Source organism: Brachionichthys hirsutus, chromosome 11 (assembly GCF_040956055.1).
Source record: "Brachionichthys hirsutus isolate HB-005 chromosome 11, CSIRO-AGI_Bhir_v1, whole genome shotgun sequence".
NCBI lineage: Eukaryota > Metazoa > Chordata > Actinopteri > Lophiiformes > Brachionichthyidae > Brachionichthys > Brachionichthys hirsutus.
Window position 1 is genome coordinate 30,001 of NC_090907.1, and position 17,816 is coordinate 47,816.

The 17,816-nt window shown below is 54.9% G+C and overlaps 4 protein-coding genes across 4 annotated transcripts in view; 2 read left to right on the top strand and 2 right to left on the bottom strand.

The window, feature by feature from the left end:
* The window catches only part of LOC137901152 (fibroblast growth factor 12-like), a 10,805-nt gene extending 7,623 nt beyond the window's left edge, over window positions 1-3,182 (bottom strand). The window contains exons 1-2 of the mRNA XM_068745155.1: window positions 3,065-3,182; window positions 2,903-2,965 (exon numbers count right to left, since the gene is read on the bottom strand). Coding sequence (XP_068601256.1) covers window positions 2,903-2,930 — 28 coding nt within the window. The 5' untranslated portion in view covers window positions 2,931-2,965; window positions 3,065-3,182. The remainder of the gene's footprint in view (window positions 1-2,902; window positions 2,966-3,064) is intronic.
* A 3,410-nt stretch (window positions 3,183-6,592) lies between these two features.
* LOC137901482 (nucleotidyltransferase MB21D2) lies at window positions 6,593-9,014 on the bottom strand. The gene is made up of 2 exons (XM_068745517.1): window positions 8,682-9,014; window positions 6,593-8,107 (listed from the first exon to the last, which is right to left on the bottom strand). The coding sequence occupies exons 1-2, from the start codon at window positions 8,959-8,961 to the stop codon at window positions 6,852-6,854; spliced, it is 1,536 nt and encodes a 511-aa protein (XP_068601618.1). The 5' UTR covers window positions 8,962-9,014; the 3' UTR covers window positions 6,593-6,851.
* Window positions 9,015-9,515: 501 nt separating this feature from the next.
* parlb (presenilin associated, rhomboid-like b) lies at window positions 9,516-12,921 on the top strand. The gene is made up of 11 exons (XM_068745466.1): window positions 9,516-9,593; window positions 9,844-10,001; window positions 10,561-10,771; window positions 10,834-10,974; window positions 11,081-11,129; window positions 11,719-11,814; window positions 11,889-12,038; window positions 12,104-12,174; window positions 12,254-12,355; window positions 12,420-12,517; window positions 12,627-12,921. The coding sequence occupies exons 2-11, from the start codon at window positions 9,856-9,858 to the stop codon at window positions 12,766-12,768; spliced, it is 1,206 nt and encodes a 401-aa protein (XP_068601567.1). The 5' UTR covers window positions 9,516-9,593; window positions 9,844-9,855; the 3' UTR covers window positions 12,769-12,921.
* A 1,328-nt stretch (window positions 12,922-14,249) lies between these two features.
* cldn15lb (claudin 15-like b) lies at window positions 14,250-15,910 on the top strand. The gene is made up of 5 exons (XM_068745498.1): window positions 14,250-14,792; window positions 14,874-15,038; window positions 15,114-15,195; window positions 15,274-15,384; window positions 15,663-15,910. The coding sequence occupies exons 1-5, from the start codon at window positions 14,576-14,578 to the stop codon at window positions 15,751-15,753; spliced, it is 666 nt and encodes a 221-aa protein (XP_068601599.1). The 5' UTR covers window positions 14,250-14,575; the 3' UTR covers window positions 15,754-15,910.
* The last annotated feature ends 1,906 nt before the right edge of the window (window positions 15,911-17,816 follow it).

The following is a 17,816-nucleotide window of genomic DNA, read 5'->3' on the forward strand; positions in this document are numbered from 1 at the left end:
GCTTCAGGCACAAACAGGAAATCAAACGTGATGAGTGGAACAATGGAGAAAAATCCAAACGTTCAACCTGAACTTCACATCGTTTGTGTCATTAGACTCCTCCCCCTCACACTGTACCACACAGCGTGTGCTCACTATGCCATATTGCCCCACAGCATTATTGTGACAGCGATGAGGTAACATCGATGAGGTAACAGCGATGAGGTAACAGCGTTGAGGTAACAGCGTTGAGGTAACAGCGATGAGGTAACAGCGATGAGGTAACAGCGATGAGGTAACAGCGTTGAGCTAACAGCGATGAGGTAACATCGATGAGGTAACAGCGATGAGGTAACAGCGTTGAGGTAACAGCGATGAGGTAACAGCGTTGAGGTAACAGCGTTGAGGTAACAGCGATGAGGTAACAGCGTTGAGATAACAGCGATGAGGTAACAGCGTTGAGATAACAGCGATGAGGTAACAGCGTTGAGCTAACAGCGATGAGGTAACATCGATGAGGTAACAGCGTTGAGGTAACAGCGATGAGGTAACAGCGTTGAGGTAACAGCGTTGAGGTAACAGCAATGAGGTAACAGCATTGAGGTAACAGCGATGAGGTAACAGCGTTGAGGTAACAGCGATGAGGTAACAGCGTTGAGGTAACAGCGATGAGGTAACAGCGTTGAGGTAACAGCGATGAGGTAACAGCGATGAGGTAACAGCGTTGAGGTAACAGCGATGAGGTAACATCGATGAGGTAACAGCGATGAGGTAACAGCGTTGAGGTAACAGCGATGAGGTAACAGCGTTGAGGTAACAGCGATGAGGTAACAGCGATGAGGTAACAGCGTTGAGGTAACAGCGTTGAGGTAACAGCAATGAGGTAACAGCGATGAGGTAACAGCATTGAGGTAACATCGATGAGGTAACAGCGTTGAGCTAACAGCGTTGAGGTAACAGCGATGAGGTAACAGCGTTGAGGTAACATCGATGAGGTAACAGCGTTGAGCTAACAGCGTTGAGGTAACAGCGATGAGGTAACAGCGTTGAGGTAACATCGATGAGGTAACAGCGATGAGGTAACAGCGTTGAGGTAACATCGATGAGGTAACAGCGTTGAGGTAACAGCGATGAGGTAACAGCGATGAGGTAACAGCGATGAGGTAACAGCGTTGAGGTAACAGCGATGAGGTAACAGCGTTGAGGTAACAGCGATGAGGTAACAGCGTCGAGGTAACAGCGATGAGGTAACAGCGATGAGGTAACAGCGTTGAGGTAACAGCGATGAGGTAACATCGATGAGGTAACAGCGTTGAGGTAACAGCGATGAGGTAACAGCGATGAGGTAACAGCGTTGAGGTAACATCGATGAGGTAACAGCGATGAGGTAACAGCGTTGAGGTAACAGCGATGAGGTAACAGCGTTGAGGTAACAGCGATGAGGTAACATCGATGAGGTAACAGCGATGAGGTAACAGCGTTGAGGTAACAGCGATGAGGTAACAGCGATGAGGTAACAGCGTTGAGGTAACAGCGTTGAGGTAACAGCGATGAGGTAACAGCGATGAGGTAACAGCGATGAGGTAACAGCGATGAGGTAACAGCGTTGAGGTAACAGCGATGAGGTAACAGCGATGAGGTAACAGCGATGAGGTAACAGCGTTGAGGTAACAGCGTTGAGGTAACAGCGATGAGGCAACAGCGATGAGGTAACAGCGATGAGGTAACAGCGATGAGGTAACAGCGATGAGGTAACAGCGTTGAGGTAACAGCGATGAGGTAACAGCTATGAGGTAACACCTGCACCCTGAGCAGCTTTTAAAGGGTTAATCTGCTGTGATGTAATGCACCGTTAGCTTTTAAAGGGTTAATCTGCTGTGATGTAACGCACCGTTAGCTTTTAAAGGGTTAATCTGCTGTGATGTAACGCACCGTTAGCTTTTAAAGGGTTAATCTGCTGTGATGTAACGCACCGTTAGCTTTTAAAGGGTTAATCTGCTGTGATGTAACGCACCGTTAGCTTTTAAAGGGTTAATCTGCTGTGATGTAACGCACCGTTAGCTTTTCCATGATGTCATTTTCCTCTCAAGGTTTCACAAGCAGATGAATGTTCTTGTCCTCTGTGGCTCTGAATAAAGTTTTAATTCCATTGAAACGTAGGAGCGCTGCTGGGAACCAGTGAAACCAGTCCAGAGACCAAGGGGCGGGGCCACAAACCCCCAAGAGACCAAGGGGAGGGGCCACAAACCCTCCGCCTGTTTGAGCTGAGCTCAGCAGGGAAGGAGGGGTGAGCCTCCATCCCATAATGCCGTGCTTAAGGCGTGGTCACGACTTCCTGTAACATGAAACCTGCTATCCTGAGGCTAACTGAGGTTGATTTCTTTATAAGTGGGTGTTCTGAATAGTTACTGATAGTAACTAGTTATTGATAATGGTTCATTACTAGCTTATGGATATTGGTTTGTTTGTTAATGGATCAGTCTGTTGTCATGGTAACTGCAGTTCCAAGAATGCATCAATCTCTACTTTATGCTTCTTAAGACACGCCCCCTTGCACTCACCTGTCACCATGCAACACCTGACTCTGACTCTGTACCTGCGTGTCTCAGCCCGCCTCTCTTTCTGTGTGTGTGTGTGTGTGTGTGTGTGTGCGCGTGTTTTGCTGCATCAGGCTTCTCGCAGCCATTTGGTAAAACACACACACACACACACACACACACACACACACACACACACACACACACACACACACACACACACACACACACACACACACACACACACACACACACACACACACACACACACCCCATCCCATAATAACCACACCTTCAGGATACCGCAGTGCACGAGTCCATCATCCACCCATCATCCATCCATCATCCATCATCCATCATCCATCATCCATCCGTCTGTCTCCTACCTGCCAGTGCCTTCTCTTTGCTCTCCATCGCTGGTTCGGTTCGGTTCGGTTCGGTCACAAATCCTGCCCGACGAGCCGAGAAATGCCGAGTCAGAGAAAATCGGATCGGTAAATGAGCCGCTGATAGATCGATACCGGCGGGAGAGGGGAGGCGGACGGTACCGGGAGACCCGCACGGATGACACAGAACCGAACCGGCGGCGTTCCTGTCTCCAGCTCTCCTCACAGCGGGAGTCCTTCTCTGAATTCTTCTTCGCTGTTTTTCTCCCCTCTCTCTCCCCCTCCCTCCCTCTCTCTCTGCTCGCGCCGTGTTGATGCGGCTCACGTGACGTCACTACCGGAGGCGTTTTAGGACATGATGATGAAACTTTTAACATGAGTTCTTGTTTTTCATGTTGACGTCACAGCTTTTTGAGACATGAAACGGAACCGAGATGTTTTAAACGTCACTTCCGCTTCATCGTCCGACAGCAACGAGCAGAACTGTTCTGTCGAGGCGGGCTGAGCGACGGACGACCCCTCCTTCCTTCCGCGGGTCATTTGGACACCTACTGTCGCTCGGGGATGACGTGTCTGTGACGTCATCATGGGAATCCCGTGGAATCAGAGTTCAGGATCATCATGCCGTCAAAGAACAGTTTAATCACCTGGATTTAATGTTAGCCAGGAAGTTAGATGCTAACACATTATCATATTAATATTATGGGATGTTTATGTGCTAACATTAGCCATTTTAACCTTTTGATCTTTACCATCTGTTTCCTCCTGACAAACGATCAATAAAGATTTGAACACAGCAGTATGACATCATCACGATGTCAATGGCAGATGGCTGACATGTATGTATTGATAAACTATTGTTGGCTACAGGTGTAGGTGGTGAAACTCGACACCTCAATGTGACGTTCAATGACCAGCGGAAAAATCAATGAGACCGTAGGATGCTACAAGTACCACAGAGGAGGAAGTAGAAGAGAGAGGAAGCATGGCAGGAGGAAACAACGGAAAGGAGAGGAAGCAGAAAGGAGAGAAGGAAGCATGGCAAGAGGAAACAACGGAAAGGAGAGGAAGTAGAAAAGAGAAGGAAGCATGGCAGGAGGAAACAACGGAAAGGAGAGGAGAAAGTAGAATAGAGAGGAAGCATGGCAGGAGGAAACAACAGAAAGGAGAGGAAGTAGAAAGGAGAGAAGGAAGCATGGCAAGAGGAAACAACGGAAAGGAGAGGAAGTAGAAAGGAGAGAAGGAAGCATGGCAAGAGGAAACAACGGAAAGGAGAGGAAGTAGAAAAGAGAGAAGGAAGCATGGCAAGAGGAAACAACGGAAAGGAGAGGAAGTAGAAAAGAGAGAAGGAAGCATGGCAGGAGGAAACAACGGAAAGGAGAGGAAGTAGAAAGGAGAGAAGGAAGCATGGCAAGAGGAAACAACGGAAAGGAGAGGAAGTAGAAAAGAGAGAAGGAAGCATGGCAGGAGGAAACAACGGAAAGGAGAGGAAGTAGAAAGGAGAGAAGGAAGCATGGCAAGAGGAAACAACGGAAAGGAGAGGAAGTAGAAAAGAGAGAAGGAAGCATGGCAGGAGGAAACCATGGAAAGGAGAGGAAGTAGAAAAGAGAGAAGGAAGCATGGCAAGAGGAAACAACAGAAAGGAGAGGAAGTAGAAAAGAGAGAAGGAAGCATGGCAGGAGGAAACAACAGAAAGGAGAAGAAGTAGAAAAGAGAGAAGGAAGCATGGCAGGAGGAAACAACGGAAAAGAGAGGAAGTAGAAAAGAGAGGAAAACATATTAGGGGAGGAGGAAATAAAACAGGAAGTAGGGACTAAAATACAAAGAGAGAAATGAGAGGGGAGGAGCTTGGGTTAGCCCCAGCCCGCTAACTGAAAGCTATCTCTCAGGTGTGGTACCGTGAACGAAGGGTTCCGTTTAACACTTTATGACTGGACTGTAGTGGACTCAGGTGGACCTGCAGACGGGCCAATCACATCGTCAGAATGTAGCAGAGCAGCACGACACAGGAAATACAGGTTTGTCAACAGGTCAGAGGTCATGAAGCTCAGAACGACGGCGACAACACGAGATGGGTGTGTGTGTGTGCGTGTGCGTGTCGACGCTACGAGATGGGTGTGTGTGCGTGTCGACGCTACGAGATGGGTGTGTGTGTGTGTGCGTGTCGACGCTACGAGATGGGTGTGTGTGTGTGTGCGTGTCGACGCTACGAGATGGGTGTGTGTGTGTGCGTGTGTGCGTGTGCGTGTCGACGCTACGAGATAAGTGTGTGTGCGTGTCGACGCTACGAGATGAGTGTGTGTGTGTGCGTCGACGCTACGAGATGGGTGTGTGTGTGTGTGCGTGTCGACGCTACGAGATGAGTGTGTGTGTGTGCGTGTCGACGCTACGAGATGAGTGTGTGTGTGTGTGCGCGTCGACGCTACGAGATGGGTGTGTGTGTGTGTGTGTGCGCGCGCGTGTCGCGTTACTAATTGCGCTTGAGGATGACTTTATGGATCACAATCAGAAATCTGAACGCTTTTGGGATTTCCAAAAACCAAACCAAACTAAAAGTGAGTCGTTCGAGACGACAGGGTGGACTACAACTCCCATGATGCTCAGGTGTCCTGTGTCTGACTTCGGCCTGGCATTAGCATTAGCGACTGCGTCAGACCAATATACAGGGTGACATTGGTCAGTAAGCTAACCGGGCCAATGAGCCTGTCTGTGACAAATCATCTTGATTGGTCAATGATTAACAGCCAATCAGCGGGCACCATGACCAAAAGTACGGAGCATGCAAAGGACACCAGAAAGATCTGAAGACCTCGTCATGTGACACGTCAATCACATGACGTCACACACGGACAGCTGATGGAACAGACCAATGAAAAGAGGAGCGGACGCACGACACAGACGGGAACAACAGTCCGTCCGACAACAGACGGACGAAACAGACGGACGAAACAGACGGACGAAACAGACGGACGAAACAGACGGACGAAACGGACGGACGAAACAGACGGACGAAACGGACGGATGAAACAGACGGACGAAACGGACGGGCACGGGTGAGATCAGGAATGCTCTGTGATCACGGTGGTGTCAAATATCAGCACCGACTCTGGGTCCGGGTCCGTCGCTTGTCGTCTCACAATCAGAACCATCGACGGGAAACGTGGTTTACATCCTGGAACAAAGTGGTCCACATATCATCATCATCATCATCACCGTCTTCGTCGTCCGGGCTCCACCTTCGTACCATCAGCAGCACGACGAGGACGTTCCGGAGGCGGAGCCTGACGTGGTCGTCTGGCGTTCCTTCGGGTCCGACCGCGACGTTGTAATCATGAGAATAAAAGGTCCATCCGGGGTCTCCTGATGCTAAACCCGGAACAGAACCCGGACAGAACCCGGAACAGAACCCGGACAGAACCCGGAACAGAACCCGGACAGAACCCGGACAGAACCCGGAACAGAACCCGGACAGAACCCGGACAGAACCCGGAACAGAACCCGGAACAGAACCCGGACAGAACCCGGAACAGAACCCGGACAGAACCCGAACAGAACCCGGAACAGAACCCGGAACAGAACCCGGACAGAACCCGGACAGAACCCGAACAGAACCCGGAACAGAACCCAGAACAGAACCCGGAACAGAACGTCACAGCTTCGTCAAACGATGGAATTCTAGAACGTTTTCCAGTAAAATGACCTGAAACTTTATTAAGTGTGAATTATATGAAAAATTAAAAGTGAAAATGTTGAACAAGAAAATGCAGGACCGGATCCAGGATCGGAGTCTGAAATGGACCTGCTGCTCACCTGTCTGCTTCCGCAGGTAGAAAGACAGTGAAGGGGGGCGGGGCTCGGAAAAGAAAACCAATACAAATAAAAGTCGGGGGCAGACGCTACTAGACAACGGAGGCGTGGCCAGCGAGGGGCGGAGGCACGGCGGCCAGCGTCAGAAGAACTTGTCGTCGATCCGAAAGTGCGGCCGCGTCACGTCGTCCGGGTTGATGAACACGGAGATGGACTTCCCGGGGTTCTCCGTGACCAGCTGCTGCAGCTTCTTCGCCAGCCGGTCGTCGGGCTGGTTGTCCCCGCCGGCGTCGGACGGCGGCGGCAGGAGGCTGCCGGCGCTGCCTCGCCACTGCAGGTCCACCGTCAGCCTGTTGGCGGCCTTGGCGTGCTCGATGGCGGTGCGCAGGTGCTCGGCCGGGTCGGAGCGCACGGACGCCAGCTTGCGGGCGTGGAGCACGGCGGCCTCGTCCGACAGGCGCTCCAGCATGTTGCACTGCGGGATGAAGTAGTTGGGACACGCCTTGTTGACCAGGCAGGTCTGAAGGTCGTCCATCAAACCCAGCAGGAAGTGGGCGGAGAAGTCGTCCTGCGCCAGGTAGCCGGCGGGGAGGCGGTCGCAGGCCCACAGCATGATGCTGCGCAGCTGGTAGGGGCCGACGGCGGCGGCGGCGGCGGCGGCGAGCGCCTTGCAGGCCTGGTAGGCGTGCATCAGGCCGGGCGAGATGCACTTCTTCAGCTGCACCTCGCTGCGGGCGAACGACAGGCGCCACTCGTTCTCCTGCCGGCCCGTGGGCGAGCAGGCGGGCAGCAGGTAGAAGCCGCTGATCACCTCCTCCTCCGTCAGCTTCCCGTCCCAGAAGTGGTTCTCCATCAGCCAGCTCTGGGCCACGGCGGGCCAGCCCCGGAAGGACACCACGGGGACCACGTCGTACAGCATCCGGCTGCTGCCCACGCCCAGCACCACGGAGACCACGGCGCCGCGGCGCTCCAGCCGCGCCACGCGGGGCGTCCCCCGCTGGGGCTTCTTCTGCACCTCCAGCAGCACCAGGGCGACGGCCCGGTAGAACCAGTCGGCCACCAGCGTGGGGGAGAAGAAGTAGTTGGTGCCGCCGGCGGCGTGCTCGACCACGGAGCAGCAGTCCTTCCACCTGCTGATGGTCCCTTCGTCAAAGAGGCGGAGACTCAACCACGAGTGGCCGAGGGCCGAGTGCCTCATGTCCAGGGTCACCGGCTGGTTGCGGTCGTGGAGTTTCAGAGCCGGGACCAGCAGGGTGAAGTCCATGTCGTAGTCCGTGCCCCGAGCGAAGACGCTCAGCTCGTCCACGTCCACGTCCACCACGCCCTCCCGGACGCCGCCCGACAGGAGGAGGTACTCGTTGGCCACCGGGAGCTTCTGGTCCAACTTCTGGACCATTCCTGCCAGGGAGGACACGATGTGATAAATACTGCGGAACCGAGGACACGGGACGACGTCCAACCGTCCCCCCGCCCCTCAGCCTCGTGTGGAACAGAGTCAGCGCCGCTGCTAATAAAGTTTTGTTGAAGCAGAGGCGTGGCCTCGTTCTGAGAGTCTGGTTCATGACTGAAGCTCACTCCGGATCGGCCCCGGTACCGGTACCAGAGATGGACACGGGTCGCTGCTGAGACATGTTCTACTCTTGTCCCACAAGTCAACGCAGGTCTCAGACCCTGACCTGAGGTATCTCTCCCCCCCCGGGGACCGTGTCCCTGACCACCGGGGACCGTGTCCCTGACTACCGGGGACCGTGTCCCTGACCACCGGGGACCGTGTACCGGGGACCGTGTCCCTGACTACCGGGGACCGCGTACCGGGGACCGTGTCCCTGACTACCGGGGACCGCGTACCGGGGACCGCGTACCGGGGACCGCGTACCGGGGACCGCGTACCGGGGACCGCGTACCGGGGACCGTGTCCCTGACTACCGGGGACCGCGTACCGGGGACCGCGTCCCCGCGGCTGTCCGCTCACCCAGCATGGAGAAGATGAAGTCCTTGGCGGTGTGGATCTCCAGGGCCCGCTGGTCGTCGTACTCCCGCTGGTCGTGCTTGCTGAACTCCTGGATCAGCCGGTTCAGGTCCTCCATTCGGGCCGCCGACCTGAAGTCGAGCTCGGGCCCGACGCCGCCGTGCGCGAGCCTGCCGCCGGCCGCGGTGGGGCTGTTCCCGAGGCTGTTCCCGAGGCTGTTCCCGAGGCTGTTCCCGAGGCTGCCCGCCGAACCGGGCCGGCTGGAGAGAGCAGGGGCCGCCATCTTCCCTCCGCGGTCGCTCACAGGTTGATGCTACCGAGCCGAGCCGAGCCGAGCCGAGCCTGACCGCACCAAACACAGCTACCGGAACACACGTCCGACATTTGCTGCCTCCAAAATAAAGGCACTGTTTACGTTTCGAGGCAGGTTATCTCTATTTTATTTTACATACAGGCCACTTACAGCTGAACTGGAGAAACCATCCCTGAACAGAGACACGCCCCCCAGCCACACCTGGATGCATCTCAGCATAACAGCTCACCTGAGGGGGGGGGGGGGGGGGGCAATAGCCCGTCACCTTAAGGAAGATAAGGACTCCGGGGGATTCGTTAGTCAGGTGTCATGACTGCGGGGTAACATTAGCATTCATAAAGGAAATGCTAATACTCCTGGGGAGTCTGGTTGCCTTGGTGGTTTCGGTATGCTCTTTGTTTCTTTGTTTTCTGCTCCAACAGGAGTTTAAGTTTCTAAACTCTCTACCAGTCTCTCAGACCTGAAGACGCCTCCTGGATGAAGGTCTTCAACCAAACTAGAACAAGTCCCAGCTGGCATGGGAACTCCTCGGGATCTCCTGGAGGAGCTGGAGGACGTGTCTGGGGAGAGGGAAGCGGAAGAAGATGGATGCATGAAATATTGTAAAACATATGCTAAATGCTAACACTAAGAACCTGAACCCCATCATAATGATAAATAATTCTAGCTAAATCAAATCAATTTAATATAATTTAAAGTTGTAGGCCGAATGGACGTGATGGCATCGATAGTGTCACCTGCGTATGAATATATAATGCCTTTTAAAAAGGCCTTTTATTTTGAAAGTCTTGAAAGGCAGTTCAAAATGCTGTTTATGCTGACGTCACGCGGACTACTTATCTTTCTTCATAGGTGCAGTGTTGGATGTGTCCTCTGGGTGTCGCTGCCGTTCCTCCGAGCGGAAGTGAGCGGCTCGCCGGGTCACCGTGCTCCGTCATGGCGTGGAGGAGCTGCGCTGTCCGGCTTCCACTGATCGGAGGAGCTTCACGGAGCTCCGTGAGGGGCGGCAGGTCGGTAACGACGACCGGACGGAGAGCAGCGGCCTCGGCCAGTGTTAGCTGGTAGATGCTAGCTAGCTTTAGCGGTAGCTAACTGTTTGTTTGGGTCTGTGGAGATTAGTTTTAGAACAGTATCGATAATGAGGTGTAACTATTGGTCTTCGGTTGTGTTCCGTTCCGGTGCGGTGCGGTGACGTCACTTCTGAATCTAAACATTCTTATTGTACGTGTAGCTGAGGAGACCACAGTCAACCTTTATAACGTATCGATTAGCACACGGTCATTATTAGTTCTCAATTGCTCTGACTGCAATCATAAAAGTCATATATTACGAAAACGTGACGTGGTGAGTTGCGTGACGTCAGTGAGAACCGGTCAGACCGCACCTGTACTCTAAATTCAAATGGAAGACCAATGAGAAGTTTCTGTATTCGCCTCCTTGCTCACCTGCTGCTTCTCATGCGCTCAACAACCAATCAGAGTGATTGATCCCACTGATGCAAATGGAACGCGTCAGTAGAAGAACGGCGCAACGATGAAACCAGAAGCTGATGATCTCTCCCCCTCTCAGGGTGCAGTTCGTGTTTCTGTCCAGCAGGTGGCCTCGCAGCCTCCAGCAGAGCCGCGGCTTCCGGAAACCCAGGAAGGCGCGGGAGGAGCCGGGACCCCCTCGCACGGAGCTCCCTGAGTCCCTGAACGGGGGCAGCGGGGGCAACGGGGCCCCGCCCGGCTCCCCGCGGGCCTTCGGCCGACTCGTCAAGCCGCTCGCCTTCACAGTGGGGGTGTGTGACGCTCGCTGTGATGTCATCAGTGATGTCACGGACAGGTGTTGACTCCATGCCAGTTTACAGGCTGCTCCTTCGGCCTGGCGGCCATCTGGCAGTACGAGTCGCTGAAGGGCCGCGCCCAGAGTTACCTTAATGGGCTTCAAGCTGATTGGCTGGGAGGGCTGCGACCCCAGAAAAGAGGAAACGTCAGGAGAACGGTGAGACTGCAGCTCTGGGGTCAGGTCGGAGGTTCTGAAGGGCTCACCTGGAACCTGGACCTGGTTCTGAACATCTCAGGTTTCATCTTGGCTGTTTGTCTTTCAGGTCAACCTTTGGTGGCACAGCTTGAGTGAGGGTCAGAGGACGGTCTCAGGTGAGCCCTCACGGACCCTCCTGACTCCGCCCCCTTTGTGGACCCGCCTGACTCCGCCCCCTTTGTGGACCCTCCTGACTCCTCCCTCTTTGTGGACCCTCCTGACTCCTCCCTCTTTGTGGACCCTCCTGACTCCTCCCTCTTTGTGGACCCTCCTGACTCCGCCCCCTTTGTGGACCCTCCTGACTCCTCCCTCTTTGTGGACCCTCCTGACTCCTCCCTCTTTGTGGACCCTCCTGACTCCTCCCTCTTTGTGGACCCTCCTGACTCCTCCCTCTTTGTGGACCCTCCTGACTCCTCCCTCTTTGTGGACCCTCCTGACTCCTCCCTCTTTGTGGACCCTCCTGACTCCTCCCTCTTTGTGGACCCTCCTGACTCCTCCCTCTCTGTGGACCCTCCTGACTCCTCCCTCTCTGTGGACCCTCCTGACTCCTCCCTCTTTGTGGACCCTCCTGACTCCTCCCTCTCTGTGGACCCTCCTGACTCCTCCCCCTTTGTGGACCCTCCTGACTCCTCCCTCTCTGTGGGCCCTCCTGAGTCCGCCCTCTCTGTGGACCCGCCTGACTCCGCCCCCTTTGTCTCCCCCTAGCGATCGTAGCTGCTAACGCCGTGGTGTTCTGCTGCTGGAGGGTTCCGTCTCTGCAGCGCACCATGATCAAGTACTTCACCGCTAACCCCGCCTCCAGTGAGTGTTCTGCTTCAGGTGTTCCGCTTCAGGTGAGCTCGGTTCAGCCAATCAGAGCTCTGTTGCTCCTGCAGAGACGCTGTGCGCTCCGATGCTGCTGTCCACCTTCAGCCACCGCGGCGTCCTCCACCTGTCCACCAACATGCTCGTCCTCTGGAGCTTCTCCACCAGCGCCGTCTCCATGCTGGGCCAAGAGCAGTTTGTGGCCGTCTACCTGTCTGCAGGTAAAGTGCGGCCCGCCGCCTGGTGGTTGGGGGTCCCGCTGACGTGCTCCTCACCTGTTTTCCAGGTGTTCTCTCCTCGCTGGTCAGTTACGTCTGGAAGACGGCCTCCGGGAGGCTGGGCTCGTCTCTGGGAGCCGTGAGTAGAACCGGGCCGTTTCCACGCCGCCGCGGTTCCGCCCACCTGTCGGGTGATGTCGTGGGTTCTGTGTTTCCAGTCTGGCGCCGTCATGGCCGTCCTGGCCGCCGTCTGCACCGGGATGCCTGAAGTCAAACTGGCCATCGTCCTCCTCCCCATTTTCACCTTCAGCGGCGCCAGCGTAAGGCTAGCTCCGCCCATTTCACCTGTCTGACTTCCACGGTGAATCCATCCTCTCCCTCCAGGCGCTGAAAGCCATCGTTGCCATGGATACCGCTGGGATGGTGCTGGGCTGGAAGCTTTTCGACCACGCCGCTCATTTGGGCGGAGCCGTGTTCGGAATGTAAGTTCCGACCAATGGCAGCGGCGATTAAACGGCGTCGTTGTGGGCTGTGATTGGAGGAGGCGAGTGAACTCATTTCCCATCATGCTTTGTGCTCTTGCCCTCACAGCTGGTACGTCCTGTCCGGTCAGGAGGTCGTCTGGAAGAACAGAAAACCTCTCGTTGAACATTGGCACAACCTGAGGACCCGAGGGGGGCGGGGCGGGGGCGGGGCCGGCGACGGGGGGGCGGGCATTGAGCGCCGGGGCTGATGGGGAAACAAACACTTAAAGACGTATGACATGGACAGACAGAAGCCGGAAGCAGGTGGGCGGAGCCATGCAGTGATGTCACACACCTCCTGTTCACGTTTTCATGTTCATTGATGAGGAACAGGAAGTGATGATTAAAGAATCACAACAAAGGCTGTTTGATCTCTTTGTGTTTAGGGGGGGTAGAGAAGACTCCGTCTCCGTTTGTCTCCGGTTTGTCTCCGGTTCGTCTCAGTTCGTCTCCGTTCGTCTCCGGCTCGTCTCCGGCTCGTCTCCGTTCGTCTCCGTTCGTCTCCGTTCGTGTCCGGCTCGTCTCCGTTCGTCTCCGTTCGTCTCCGGCTCGTCTCCGGCTCGTCTCCGCTCGTCTCCGGCTCGTCTCCGGTCCGTCTCCGATTCGTCTCCGGCTCGTCTCCGGTTCGTCTCCGTTCGTCTCCGTTTGTCTCCGGTTCGTCTCCGTTTGTCTCCGTTTGTCTCCGTTTGTCTCCGTTTGTCTCCTTTTGTCTCCGTTTGTCTCCGTTTGTCTCCGTTCGTCTCCTTTTGTCTCCGTTTGTCTCCGTTTGTCTCCGTTCGTCTCCGTTCGTCTCCGTTCGTCTCCGTTTGTCTCCGTTCGTCTCCGTTCGTCTCCGTTCGTCTCCTTTTGTCTCCGTTTGTCTCCGTTTGTCTCCGTTCGTCTCCGTTCGTCTCCGTTTGTCTCCGTTTGTCTCCGTTTGTCTCCGTTCGTCTCCTTTTGTCTCCGTTTGTCTCCGTTCGTCTCCGGTTCGTCTCCGGCTCGTCTCCGGTTCGTCTCCGGTTCGTCTCCGTTTGTCTCCGTTCGTCTCCGTTTGTCTCCGCTCGTCTCCTTGGCTGTTTGGACTCGAGTCCAATCGGGCCGGGTTCTGAGTCGCGGCACCTGAAACTGGAACCAGAACTCGATTTCATTGTTTTTATGGACGTATTGAACCAAGTCTTCGATTCCTAGTTCTCTTCCGCCCATCTGGACGAGTATTGATCCGGATTACTGACCTGATCGGTGATCGATGGGTCGTGTCTGCGTGACGTCCGGCCGGTCGATAACGGTGTGTGTTCAGAGGGGGGCCGGCCTCGGCCGGAGTTCATCCACCCCGAGGACCGGACCGGGTCCACAGAGACGACGGCCTGCGCTTCCAGGTCTGAGCCCACGGTAAGAACTGCGTCCTGGACTGGACCCAGCCGGTCCAGATTCAGGACCCCCCGAGCTGGGACGCCCGTGTGATCCGGGTCTGTAGTGGATCAGGGTTACCGCTGCTGCTCTGTGTTACATGTGACGTAATCGCCGGCGTCCGTCTGTCTCTGTCCGTCTGTCTCCGTTTGTCTCTGACCGTCCGTCTGTCTCTGTCCGTCTGTCTCCGTCTGTCTCTGTCCGTCTGTCTCTGTCTGTCTCTCTGTCTGTCCGTCTGTCTCTCTGTCCGTCTGTCTCTCTGTCCGTCTCTCTGTGTCTGTCTCTCTGTCCGTCTGTCTCTCTGTCCGTCTGTCTCCCTGTCCGTCCGTCTGTTAGCCAGATAACGCTAAAGGTTCTGGACGGATCTGGATGACATTCTCAGGAAGTGTTGGGAATGTTTTCAGGATCACTGGCCCCCTGAAAATGGGCGGTGCTATCTCTTGTATTGTTCAGGGGGCGGGGCCAAATGTGTAGGCGGGCCGTAGTTTGGGGACCCCGGATTGAGATAGTTTTTTAAACCTGTTGCTGTCTGATGTTCGATGTTAGCATCCAATAGAACTGGAGAGGACCCGGACCTGGACCCTGAGGCACCCCGTGAGGTCGTCTGTTCCCCGGCTGCTACGCGGCAGCATGGCGGTGGGCCTGCAGGTTGTGGGGCTGCTCCTGGGCGTGGTGTCCTGGTGTCTCCAGTCCAGCTGCACCTCCTCTCAGGTGTGGAAGAGCAGGAGCCAGCTGGAGTCGGTGGGCGGCGGCCAGCGGCTGTTCGAGGGGCTGTGGGCGAGCTGCGCCGCCACCTCGCTGGGCGCCGTCCAGTGCAGCCGCTTCAGGACGGTGCTGGGACTCCCGGGTGAGGACGGATACGACATGGACGAAGACGATTGTCCTCCAACGTGCGACCAGTCACCGTGTGGTCCGTGTCCTCCTGCAGCTCACCTGCAGGCCTGCAGGGCTCTGATGATCCTGTCCCTGCTGGTTGGTCTGTCCTCCATCATCGTCTCAGTGATGGGTCTCAAATGCACCAAGCTGGGCAGACCCTCGGAGCGGCTCAAAGACCGGGTCGCCCTGTCCGGCGGCGTCCTGTTCATCCTGTCCGGTAGAACGGGAACCGTTTGGGGCTGGACGGGGGCTCGGCTTCGACGTTAACGGTTTGGGTCTGCTCCGTCCTCAGGCGTCTTCACCCTGATCGCAGCCTCCTGGTACGCCGCCAGGGTCATCCACGAGTTCTACGACCCTCTGCTCGTCGGCGCCCGGTCAGTCACAACCGACCTCCGACCTCCGGCCTCATGCGAGTCACTTCCTGTTGCTTACGCTGCGTGTCGGTGCCGCAGGTACGAGCTGGGTACCGGTCTGTATCTGGGATGGGCGGCGTCCTGCTTGGCCATACTGGGAGGAGCTATGCTCTGCTGCTCCTGTAAGAAGACCCCGCCCCCCACCACTGGGTAAAGCCACACTTCATGTAATACTGTGTTTGTCCACAGGGAGCGCTGTCATTCTCATGAACTCAGAACCAGTCCAGAATAGAAAAAAAGAGAATATATATGGATCCGGATCCAGACTTCCCGGGTGGAGGTAACCCCTCCTCCACACAAAATACGGGACTCTGATTGGCTGAAGTGAGATTTAGAGAATAAAGCACCAGAACGATATTTACACAATTAGATCCTGGATCGCTCTTTTGTCATTTGCGTCTTCGTCTTTGTCTGTTTTTGTCCTGCAGCCAGTTTTCCTACAGATTCTCGAGCCGAGGACAAAACATCTACAGGGCGGCGCCGGCGTCAGACGGCGACGGCGCCAAGGCCTGCGTGTGACCCAGAGCGTGTGTATATATATACACACTTATGTATCGATCAGCTCCATGTTGCTTCTGAAAGCTTTTACAAATTCCAAATTAAATGCATTGATTATTTTTTAATGTGATTTTATTTTATTTTTATTAATAATTATTATTTTAATAAATGTTTTGTACCAAAGACAAAAATGAAAAGTTCCATCATTTCAAAGCGTTTAGTTCATTTCTGTCTTCCACATGATGACGTGAGCATTTTAGAAGTGACGTCAGCCTTTGGGACTCGGCTTTCATTTGATCGTGCAGTTCGTATTTTAGCCACCAGAGGGCAGCAACACATCTCACTGAGGTACCGCACCCTGCAGGTGGAGAGAACTGAGCCACACCAGGCAACTACGACTCCCAGCATGCATTTCACCAGAAAACCGCAGCTTGACCTTCAGGTGTTTGTGGACGGTGGCCAATCGGCCTGTCTGTCTGTCTACCTGCCTGTCTGTCTACCTGCCTGTCTGCCTGCCTGTCTGTCTACCTGCCTGTCTGTCTGTCTACCTGCCTGTCTGTCTACCTGCCTGCCTGTCTGTCTACCTGCCTGTCTGCCTGCCTGTCTGTCTACCTGTCTGTCTACCTGCCTGCCTGTCTGTCTACCTGCCTGTCTGTCTGTCTGCCTGCCTGTCTGTCTACCTGCCTGTCTGCCTGCCTGTCTGTCTACCTGCCTGTCTGTCTGTCTACCTGCCTGTCTGTCTGCCTGCCTGTCTGTCTACCTGCCTGCCTGTCTGTCTACCTGCCTGCCTGCCTGTCTACCTGTCTGTCTGCTAAAGTTAAATGTCAATGGTAATCATTAATTGGTTCATTTTCCTGATCGTTTTATCCCCCTTGTGGCTCACGGTGTTACTGCAGTCTATCCCAGCTGGGTGGAGGTACACCCTGGATGTGTCGCCAGCTCATCGCGTGTTGCATGTTTCTTTATGTTTTAGTCTGTAAATGTTCAGACAGGTGGGTGGAGCTACCGTTGTTTTAAACGGCTTTATAAATAAAGTTAACCCACACAGGTGAGGTATGGCTGCTGCTGTCTACATATCTGAGTGACCTCATTCAGAGGGGGTGTGGCCTCATGGACCAGGCGGTTGATGTGACCTGCTGATCCAACACCTGATACGAAACCCCACCAGAGTGGGCGTGTGTGTGGGCGTGTGTGTGGGCGTGTGTGTGGGCGTGCACGGTGGGGTCGACTGTTGGGGGAGGAAGAGGAAACGATGACCATTTCCTGCTCCAGCTAAAAAAATAAAACAAACAGGAAACACGGATCAGAACTCCCAGATCTCCACGAGGAAGACAGAACCATGAACCCAGAACCCAGTAGAGACCTGGATCCCATCACCAGAACCCAGTAGAGACCTGGATCCCATCACCAGAACCCAGTAGAGACCTGGATCCCATCACCAGAACCCAGTAGAGACCTGGATCCCATCACCAGAACCCAGTAGAGACCTGGATCCCATCACCAGAACCCAGTAGAGACCTGGATCCCATCACCAGAACCCAGTAGAGACCTGGATCCCATCACCAGAACCCAGTAGAGACCTGGATCCCATCACCAGAACCCAGTAGAGACCTGGATCTCATCACCAGAACCCAGTGGAGACCTGGATCCCATCACCAGAACCCAGTAGAGACCTGGATCCCATCACCAGAACCCAGTGGAGACCTGGATCCCATCTCCAGAACCCAGTAGAGACCCGGATCCAATCACCAGAACCCAGTAGAGACCCGGATCCAATCACCAGAACCCAGTAGAGACCCGGATCAGATCACCAGAACCCAGTAGAGACCCGGATCAGATCACCAGAACCCAGTAGAGACCCGGATCCCATCACCAGAACCCAGTAGAGACCTGGATCCCATCACCAGAACCCAGTAGAGACCTGGATCCCATCACCAGAACCCAGTAGAGACCTGGATCTCATCACCAGAACCCAGTAGAGACCTGGATCTCATCACCAGAACCCAGTAGAGACCCGGATCAGATCACCAGAACCCAGTAGAGACCTGGATCCAATCACCAGAACCCAGTAGAGACCCGGATCA

Excerpts from the sequence above, each read along its gene's own strand:
- LOC137901482 (XM_068745517.1), bottom strand. The coding sequence starts at position 8,961 with ATGGCGGCCCCTGCTCTCTCCAGCCGGCCCGGTTCGGCGGGCAGCCTC. Across the intron at positions 8,108-8,681 it reads CTTCATCTTCTCCATGCTGG|GAATGGTCCAGAAGTTGGAC; the intron begins GTGAGCGGACAG and ends CCTCCCTGGCAG.
- cldn15lb (XM_068745498.1), top strand. The coding sequence starts at position 14,576 with ATGGCGGTGGGCCTGCAGGTTGTGGGGCTGCTCCTGGGCGTGGTGTCC. Across the intron at positions 14,793-14,873 it reads GACGGTGCTGGGACTCCCGG|CTCACCTGCAGGCCTGCAGG; the intron begins GTGAGGACGGAT and ends GTCCTCCTGCAG. Across the intron at positions 15,385-15,662 it reads ACCCCGCCCCCCACCACTGG|CCAGTTTTCCTACAGATTCT; the intron begins GTAAAGCCACAC and ends TTTGTCCTGCAG.
- parlb (XM_068745466.1), top strand. The coding sequence starts at position 9,856 with ATGTGTCCTCTGGGTGTCGCTGCCGTTCCTCCGAGCGGAAGTGAGCGG. Across the intron at positions 10,002-10,560 it reads AGCTCCGTGAGGGGCGGCAG|GGTGCAGTTCGTGTTTCTGT; the intron begins GTCGGTAACGAC and ends TCCCCCTCTCAG. Across the intron at positions 11,815-11,888 it reads CACCGCTAACCCCGCCTCCA|AGACGCTGTGCGCTCCGATG; the intron begins GTGAGTGTTCTG and ends TTGCTCCTGCAG.